Source organism: Heterocephalus glaber, unplaced genomic scaffold (assembly GCF_053883595.1).
Source record: "Heterocephalus glaber isolate CG9 unplaced genomic scaffold, H.glaber_assembly_v1.0 deba00001124, whole genome shotgun sequence".
Lineage (NCBI taxonomy): Eukaryota > Metazoa > Chordata > Mammalia > Rodentia > Bathyergidae > Heterocephalus > Heterocephalus glaber.
Window position 1 is genome coordinate 217039 of NW_028258197.1, and position 9829 is coordinate 226867.

A 9829-nucleotide genomic window follows, 5' to 3' on the forward strand; every position below is an offset into this window, starting at 1 on the left:
AGTCATGGCCTCTTGCCTGTACTCACCAACCTCTCTTACTTGGCGCCAACATCAGACTGGACTCCTTGCAAAATGACTTAATGTAGTAAAATCTTCTAATCCACCAGGAAGCAAGGTTGTCCAAATACTTCAGTGAGTTTTCTAGATCAGTGGTTGACAACCTTTTAATAATGAACTCTTTTTAATAAAACAAAATATTGAACATACATACCCAAACTATATATTTTATTTGTGAATAGGTAATTGTGTGTGTAAATAAAATACATATTTACTGCTGTACTAATGTGACTGTTAAATACAGTGAAATATGTATAAGAACAAGATGAGCTAAAGATTTTAAAATATTATTAATAGTGTGAAAATATTTTTGACTCACTCAAATGTTCATGTATAATTATTAATATTTAAATAATTTTAATAAGACCCATGCAGTTGCATATATTTTATTACTTTTCTCTACAATAGAAAATTATTTCCTCTTTAAATATTAAATTTATTTTATTTTATTTTTTTGAGACAGTGTCTCACTAATTTAGGCTGGCCTCGAATTCAAATTCACTGCAATTCTCCTGCCTCTGCCTACCGAGATGCGATTAGAGGCATGCATCACCACACCTGGCCTGAATTTATTTTATAATTTATACATAAAAACATGAAGGTCATATATATTTATGAGGTACCATGTAATGTTTCAGTACATGCATACAGTGTATGATATTTAAATCGGGGTAAATCATATCTATCTCCTTAAACAGTTACCATTTCTTTGTGGGGAAAACATTTAAAATCTTTTCTTCTAGCTTTTTGAAATATGCAGTACATTATCTTTCTCTATAATCACCCTGCTGTGTAATCTTCCACTAGAACTCCTTGCTCTTCTCGAACTTGTAACTTAGGCCTCCTTGGTCAGTCTTTCCTTCCCCTTGTTCTCTCCAGGTGTGGTAACCACCATTCTACTCTCAACTTCTATAAAACCAACTTTTTATATTGTTAATGAAATCATGCTGTACTTGTTTTTCTGTTATCTCATTTTTTTTTTTTTTTGGTATTGGGGATCGAACTCAGGACCTTGGGATTGCAAGGCAGGCGGCAGAACCACTGAGCTAAATCCCCAGCCCTATTTTTTAAAATCTGATACTTTATGATTTGTGACTCACAGGTCTGGTTAGAAGTTCAGAATTTTTCAAAACATGGATTTAATGGTTGTCATGGATTTAAAAGACACCTCACAAAGAAATGATTAAAGTAAAGGTGGACATGGTGATACAGAAAGCCCAGCACTCTGGGAGGCTGAGGCAGGAGAACCACAAGCTTGAGCCCAGCCTAAGAAACATAGTGACTTAGCCAGACCCTCTCTCAAAATAAAGAATGAAAAGGTCTGGGATTTAACTCACTGTGATGGCCCTGGGTTCAGTCTCCAGTACAAAAAAAAAAAAAAAAATCAAAGTGAAAAATGTTTATTCACCACTGGCTGCACTTTGTACATCATTCTTCCCATTTTCAGTTCTTCCATCATTTAGACAAAGGTGTTTGTTTTACAATTGGCTAGTCAATTTTTGGCCTCCCCCCCCCCCCCCGCCCGCCTTTTTTTTTTTTGCAACAGTCTTACTATGTAGTTTAGGCTGACCTTGAACTCACTGTGTAGCCTGGGCTGGTCTTAAACTCATGTCAATCCTCTTGCCTCAGTCTCCAGAGTGCTGGGATTACAAAGTACATAATGGTGCTACCATGCTCTGCCTGAGTTCCTTCTTATCTCATACATAAATCAGAAGACCTGATCCTGAAGTGTGGAAACTTCGGAAAAGATTTAAAGCAACATTTAGGAAATTCTGAGTGTGCAAATAGGAAAATTTGGGGCAATAAAATTATTCAGAATGGATGTGTTTGTAAAATTGTTCCAAAATGCTCCCTTCATAGTATTAGTTTTATCCCCAAAGGGGATGTACCTCCGAACTATGTCCCTAACAGGCTTTTACACTTCTCTGTTTCATATCTCCCATTGGCATCACTGGAGCTGTGTGGGAGCTAATCATTAATACTGAGAGCACTCACTACTTACTGATTGAGCACTCAACTCTGTCATACACTGCTATCATTAAACCTTAAAGTAATCCCGAAAGCAGAATTTTTTTTTAATTTCTACTTTACAGAAAAGTAAATTGAGACCAGAAAGGTAAGTCAGAGCAAGAATCTGACTCTCGCCACCTCCTGTCCCATCTCCAACCCTGTCTCTGTGACTCTAAACCTTCCTTATACCCTTCCTTTCCCATTATGGTGCTTCTGAACAGGAAATGACTGTAAATCATTCATTTTCTAAGAACAAGTCATTGCTTGATATAAAAATTGCCCACACAGGGCCGGGGATTTAGCTCAGTGGTTTCGCCGCCTGCAATTAGAAACTTCTGGGTAACAAAGATCATCCAAAAATAAAGGTAAAAGTGTCCTGGAACAGGATTGTGTATGCTGAAAGGGCAAGATAACAGATTTCAGATAGCACTCGGAAAAGGGTTTAACACAGAGCAAGATGGATCTTGACTCCATCTTCTCAGTGCTTGCCCCATGCCCTGTTGTAAGTAGTAGTGGTTTTGGTGACCCAAAGAAATCCATTAAAAATCCCCAGAGTGTGGGCACACACACGTGTGACTCCTCTGTGCTAGGTGTGTGGTGGGGGGCTTGCTCAGAGAGACCCGGATGTACTGGTTCCTCAGCTATTGCTGTTTCCCAGCCCCAAAGCCTCCCAGGACCAGCTGCTGAGGGGCACCCAGCTGAGGAGTTCCTGGGTTTGTGAGGTGGGGAAGTGGAGCTGGATATCACACCTTCTTTCTGCCCCACAGTGTTTCCGGATCCAGGGTGAGGACCCCCAGGACCGGGTAAAGTGGTCAGAGGCGCAGTTTTCCTGTGAACAGCAAGAGGCCCAGTTGGTCACCATTGCAAACCCCTTAGAACAAGGTAGGGCCAGCCAATGGGGAGGCCCCACTGTCCTCCCACATATTTCCCCTATGTGGCTAGAGTGGAGCAAGCAGGAGCTGCCCCATCACTCTCAATCTTTTTTGGGGGGATTATAGCATTCATCACGGCCAGCCTGCCCAATGTGACCTTTGACCTTTGGATTGGCCTGCATGCCTCACAGAGAGACTTCCAATGGGTGGAGCAGGAGCCTCTGCTGTATACCAACTGGGCACCAGGGGAGCCTTCTGGCCCCAGCCCTGCTCCCAGCAGCAACAAACCGGTGAGGACATCCCTCTGCTCTCCTCAGCACCCCTCTCCCCTCGTCTGTGGTGCTGCCTTTGCCGCTGGTCTTCTCTATTCCAATCTCTTCGCTACATTTTTGGGGGCAGTGGCACAAGGCGGGTGAACAGCTGCCAGGACTCCCCTGAGCAGCTCTTTTCCCTCAGACCAGCTGTGCAGTGGTCCTGCACAGCCCTGCAGCCCACTTCACTGGCCGCTGGGATGATCGGAGCTGCATGGAGGAAACACATGGTTTCATCTGCCAGAAGGGCACAGGTACCTGTCACCAGTGATCCTGGCAACTCTAGCAGTGGGCTACCTGCTATGGTTCCTGCTGGAAGGAATAAAATAAGGCCCCTGACCCTACCAAGCCCTCAGGATCACCCCCAGAGCAATCCAGCTGCTCAGGAAGCAGATGGGTAGAAAGGTCAGGTGCCAGTGAGACAGAAGGGCACTGAGGGGTCTCAGGAGGATGGTTTGGGGGCACAGAGGGTTGACAGGGAGAGCTAGACACTGGGCTGAGTGATGCGCTGGCATGACTGGCATCAGGGACCCTGAAGTTCTGTGCTCTAGGTACCACCAGCTCCCTGGATGGGTTCCCTCTGCCCCGAGTTTCTTCATCAAGAGGCCAAGGCTGTAGCTTCCTCCCCAGTGTTTTAGTGAATACATCTCACTGATAGAATGGTGGCTAACACTTGCCAGGGTTAATTATTTGTGCCAAGCACTGTGAAGACTGGGTCTTTGCCTGATGCCTGGGAATGGGGTGAGAGAGGCAGAGCCCAGCCTGACCCCTCTCCCCTTCCGTGTAGACCCCACCTTGAGCCCATCCCCAGCAGCCTCACCTCCTGCTCCGGGCGCTGAGCTCTCCTACCTCAATGGAACCTTCAGGCTGCTGCAGAAGCCACTGCGCTGGCATGATGCCCTGCTGCTGTGTGAGAGCCGCAATGCCAGTCTGGCCTATGTGCCCGGCCCCTACACCCAAGCCTTCCTCACTCAGGCTGCCCGAGGGCTGCGTGTGCCACTCTGGATTGGGTTGGCCAGCGAGGAGGTGGGCTCCCAAAGCAACAGCCCTAGTGCTCTTGCCTCCCACCCCAATTGCTGCCTTGATTTCCCTCCCTGTCCCCTTCTGCCTCTACCTTGTCTGCCCCCACCCTGACTGTCCCCCTTCTTCCACCATGACCCACTTGTGCCCAGGGCTCCAGGCGGTACTCCTGGGTCTCGGAGGAGCCTCTGAGCTACGTGAGCTGGCGGGATGGGGAGCCCCAGCAGGCAGGGGGCTGTGCCTACGTGGACGTGGATGGGGCCTGGCGTACTACCAGCTGTGACACCAAGCTGCAGGGGGCCGTGTGTGGGGTTAGCAGGGGTGAGTGCCACCTGCTAGGACCAAGATCAAAGCAAGGTATAGGTGGTCCCAGGGAGGATGCTAGGGCACTTCCTCAATCCTGCACCCCCGCAGGGCCCCCTCCTCCCAGAAGAATGAGCTACCATGGCAGCTGTCCCCAGGGGCTGGCTGACTCTGCATGGATTCCCTTCAGGAAGCATTGCTACTCCTTCCACACGGAACTGCTGCTGGGCCACCAGGAGGCGCTGCAGCGCTGCCAGAGAGGTAGGAGAGGGCCAGGAGCCCATGTAGCATTTCTAGTAGAAACCTCTCAGACAGGCAAACCCGGTGAAAGCAGTCCCCTTGCTGCTCTACCTGGAGGCAACACCCAAAACCTCTTCACATTCTAATTCACAGAGATTTTACGCGAGAGTATATTCCCCTGGCATACACACACACACACACACACACACACACAAACACACACTGTGCATGGACTACACCATTCTTATTCAGGCTGCCAGAGAGGACTGGGGTCATCCTAGGGTGCTCTGCCACCCCCGGGAGACCTGTGTACCCTGACACAAGCTTCCCTTGTGTCCAGCGGGTGGGACGGTCCTGTCCATTCTGGACGAGATGGAGAATGTGTTTGTCTGGGAGCACCTGCAGGACTCTGAGGGCCAGAATCGAGGCGCCTGGCTGGGCATGAACTTCAGTCCCAAAGGTGAGTGTCCGCTGTGGCCGAGGCTCAAACTGGAAGAGCCCTTCCCCTTCCCCGGCTCGGTGAGATGGGGGCAGGGAAGGGGGCTCTGGTTCTAGAGCACCTCCCCCTCCCACCTGCTTGTGCTCCACCCTGTCTGCCTCCCCTCTGCCCCTCAGTGCCTTCTTTCCCACAGGAGGTGTGCTGGTCTGGCAGGACAACACAGCTGTGAACTACTCCAACTGGGGGCCCCCGGGCCTGGGCCCCAGCATGCTGAGCCACAACAGCTGCTACTGGATCCAGAGCAGCAACGGACTGTGGCGCCCAGGCGCCTGCACCAATGTTACCATGGGCGTGGTCTGCAAGCTCCCTCGAGGTGAGCCCACATCCTGGCACTCATGGTCCTCCTCCTGTGCCCATGCAGCCACCCCTGGGGTGGACCCAGAGGTTGATCCTTAACACGCAGGAAACGCGGTGGGTGGGAAGACAGGATCAGACCAGACTGGGGGAGCTGGGATCCTCCCTTGGGGTACAGTAGCCTGTAGGAAGGCCTGGCTGTGGGACTTACCTTCTAAACTGGACAGCAAGCTCCTGTCACTATAGAGGTTAAGGGGACAGAAAGAGGTCAAGCTCTGTCCACATCACTAATCACCTCTGTGGTCCTGGACAAATTCCTTGAACTCTGTGACCTCAGTTTCCTTATACATAAAACGGGAATAACAATGCCTATCTCATAGAGCCGTGGTGAAGATGCAGTGAGTTAGTAAAGTGTCTGATGCTCAGGAAGCAGTTTACAGGTTGCTTAAATTCTTACCTTTCTGATGAGTATATTCACCGGCCCCTCCCTCTTGACACAGTGGCGGAGAGCAGCTTCTCCCCATCAGGTGAGTAGAAGGTGGCACTGGGACGGACCCTACCCCCAGGTGGGCAGCCAGGGTGGGCAGCTGGCCTGACCACAGCCCCACCCCCACCACAGCGGCACTCCCCGAGAACCCAGCGGCCCTGGTGGTGGTACTGATGGCAGTGCTGCTTCTCCTGGCCCTGTTGACCGCGGCCCTCATCCTCTACCGGCGGCGACAGAGTGTGGAGCGAGGGACTTTTGAGGGTGCCCGCTACAGCCGCAGCAGCTCCAGCCCAGGCGAGGCCACTGAAAAGAACATCCTAGTGTCTGACATGGAGATGAATGAGCAGCAAGAGTAGAGCCACGGGCATGGGTGGGGCCAGAGGCAGGAGCTGAGGCCTGGCCCTGGGTCAGCTGGAGCCCCACTAGCCACCAGTCCAGTTGGCCTGTAGAGGGTGGCGCCTGGAGTCACTTTTGGGAGCTGGGGCTGGACAGGGCTTGGGCTTTCGGGGGTCCCACCCTCCCCTGATGGCTGGGCTGAGACCTGGCTGAGTGCAGCATGGTGTTTCCCTTTCTGGGGGGCCTGAGCTCTTGTCACCTGGGCCTGTGCCCCTGAGCTAACCAGAGGCAGGATGGGAGGGTGGACAGGAACCTCAGACCCCCACAGCCCAGACCTGTGCCCCAGAACCCCCTTCTATGTGCAGACCTGGGGGCCTGCCCTGTCCCCTCAGGCAGCTCCTCTGATTCTCGCCTCTGGCCTGGCTGCCTCAGCTCTTCTCCCCTCCCTGTCCTGCTCTCACCCAGAGCTTCCTATGAGCCAGGGCCCTTGGGGTTGGGAGCCCTCTTGCTCCTGGGTGTCTGCTGAGTGGGCGGAGCATCTCTCACTCCTGTGTTTGCCGGAGTGGCCACAGAGCGGGGCAGGGGAGGCCGGGGTGTGTCAGGTCTGAGAACCAGGGCATCAGTGTGGTGTCTGCTGAGCTGGAGACAGGACTGGGGAGAGACATCCCATCCTCCCAAGGGGGAGCTGGGCTGGGTTGGGTGTCATCTCCTGCGGGTCGGGGGAGGGCTCGGGCCCTGAAAGAGTCCCCTATGGGGACCAAAATAAGTTACCTGTCTCCAGCTCCTGGTTCTGGTTTGGAGGGAGAGGAGGGGTTGTCAGCGTTCTAGGTGCCTGGGAGAAGCAGGAGCCCATGACAGTGCCAAGTGCCGCCCCCTGGTGGGGCCCAGAGGAACAGCGCCCGCGCTCCTGGAGCGACCAGCGCCTTTCCAAGAGGGGAAATCCAGCCAGAGTGGCCTGTGTGGCCAATCCCAGTGCCAAGGCAGGGGACAATGTGAACATGAAGACTAGGTCCCTTTTTTGTAGTTCTCAATTTTTAAAAAATGTGCCATTATTGTTAAAAAAAAAAAAAAAAGGAAATCAAACAAATAAAACACCTTCCAGAGGCTTGAGAGATATTCCTGTCTTGTCCTGTGCAGAGCCTGGTTCTTCACACCCCTTTAGAGATATGTGTTGTTTGTGGAGTCTGCATCCTGTGTGTTTGTGCAGCATGCCATTTTGCCTCTGCCTCTGGGCCCCTGGGCACACTCATTTATGCCACCTGTCGGGGCCTGCTCGTCCTGCTCCTGGGGATGTGAGTGTGTGTGAGAACTGGAGCAGGGCGCTCCTGCCCACCGGTGGGTGAGGTCAGACAGCTTAGCTCATGGCTTCCCCTGTGTGAGCAGGATGCAAAAGACACCTCTTAGGGCTGTGGGAAGGGTACTTGAGGATGGAGCCAGGTCAGCCCTGGAGAGCACGCAGAGCTGTGCTTTTGAGTGAATGCAGTAAGCACCCCACAGAAGCCAGCTGTTGCTGTTATTTCTAGGGGGTCTGGGGGTGTCTAGGCCAGCTCTGGATGGGGGCTCTGTATCCTTGTCCTACCAAGGCAGCTGTTGTACTTGCATCGTAGGTGCTAGAAAGTTCCTCATTGTCCTTGGGGACTGGGCTCTGAAACCACCTGGAGACCTTTTGATTCCGCCCTTTTATTCAGCACTTGTTTGAGCTGGAGGTAGAACTCAGCAGGCCCTACCAGCAGAGGAGGGTACTGTGAGAGGAATAAAGGCAGCCAGTGAGGGGGGTTGGACTGCATGGAGTGGGGGGCACCAGAGAGAATAAGTCTCTGAGCCTAAAGGAGGGAGTGAGCAGTACAAAGAACTGGGCCAGGCCTACAGCGGAGGGTCCTCAGTGCCTTAGAGGACCAGCAGGGGACGAGGTGAGTAGGGAAGGGCAGGTCAAGGCCCGGAAGGCAGGAGCACAGGGAGTATGTGGTTAGGTATAATGGGAAGTCAGTGGGAGTGGCTAATCTAGCTGACCTTTTCACACGATCCTTCTGGCTAGGATGGGAAACAGACAATGGGTGGGAAATGGAGTGAAACAGGAAGACTGTGAGGAAGCTCTTGTAATCATTCAAGCACCAAAGATGGTGGTTTCTTTGGCTCAGGACTGCAGCAGTGGTTGGATGCATTGAGTGTGTACATGTGTGCTTGCACATGTGTGTTGCCCTGTGCATGACTTTTAAAATTTAAATTTGTACTTTTCCGAGTAGACAGTAGTCATATGATTTAAAACCTAAAGGACATAAAAAGATTCACAAAGAAACACATTGAACAGTCTCCTCCCTGCTTCCAACCCCATCCAGCCCACAGCCTCCTGCCCTACTGGTTTCCTGTGTCTCTTTCCAGTATTCCTTTATGAAAACACAAGCACACATGAGCTCCAGATTTGCCTGAAGGCAATTCAGATGCACTTGCCTTGGATCAGACATGTCGGTGGAGAGACCTCTGCCTGCACTTTAGGGAAACGTGTGCCATTGCTGAGACAGGACCCTAGGGAGAGCCTGGGAGCTGCGTTCCTGAGCCCAGGGCTTCTACCAAGCCTGGAGGACCTTGCTTGGCACCAGGCCCTGTGGAGGAGCCTAGTCACTCAGGCAAGGGAGTCCCAAGCCAATGGGAGGTCCTTAATGATTAATCCACTTCACCCTGAAGTGATTGGCTCCCTTTGTGAGTCAAGTGCTCTGTCACTGGCCACAGTTCAAGAATCACTTGACAGAGCACTGGGAACCACTCTGGGACAGAGGCCCATTGGATTCCCAATGACCCTTGCTCTGGGAGAGAAGAAAACAGGAGTGAAGGCAGGGTCATGGGATCTAAGGAGTTGGGGGAGCAGCTGAGAGAATGAGGACCCAAGTGTCCAGTTAGGCCTGCAGCAAATGCACGGTGTCTGGTGTGCCTACTTCTGCTTCCCTTGGTGGCTGGAGTCACCAGGGCCCTGCACCCACCTGCAAGAATTCCCCACAGCTTCAAGGCACTAGGTAGGAGTCCTGAGAGACCTTGTTCTAATCTCCCCTGCCGGAGACTCCTATCTGCCCAGTAGGGGCTGGGGGATATTCCTGTAGCTCTCTGAAGGGGCAGGAGGAAGGCACTGGGCCCAGTCATTTGCTCTCTGAGTCCAAGACGCCTGATTCTGCTGGAACATGTGAGAGAGCCTCCTTTCTCTCTGCTCATTTCTATTCAGTAAACTTGAAGCACCACCTGTACATGCCTGGCTCTTTGCTGGTGGCAGATGCCCTGAGGTCCATCCCAGTGGGCCTAGGCAAAGGACTCTGTCTGCCAGGAGCCAAGCCAGCCTTCACTTGCAGGCCTAAACCTGCCCAGCTCTGGCCACCTGGACATTCAGTGACAGCTCAATGAATCTGTGAATGAA

At 51.9% G+C, this 9829-nt stretch overlaps 1 protein-coding gene across 1 annotated transcript in view; it reads left to right on the forward strand.

Moving 5' to 3' along the window:
- The window catches only part of Mrc2 (mannose receptor C-type 2), a 54286-nt gene extending 46741 nt beyond the window's left edge, over positions 1 to 7545 (forward strand). The window contains 10 exon segments of the mRNA XM_004868588.3: positions 2835 to 2949; positions 3066 to 3229; positions 3396 to 3504; positions 4038 to 4276; positions 4423 to 4591; positions 4685 to 4834; positions 5154 to 5273; positions 5446 to 5625; positions 6107 to 6133; positions 6226 to 7545. Coding sequence (XP_004868645.2) covers positions 2835 to 2949; positions 3066 to 3229; positions 3396 to 3504; positions 4038 to 4276; positions 4423 to 4591; positions 4685 to 4834; positions 5154 to 5273; positions 5446 to 5625; positions 6107 to 6133; positions 6226 to 6449 — 1497 coding nt within the window. The 3' untranslated portion in view covers positions 6450 to 7545.
- The last annotated feature ends 2284 nt before the right edge of the window (positions 7546 to 9829 follow it).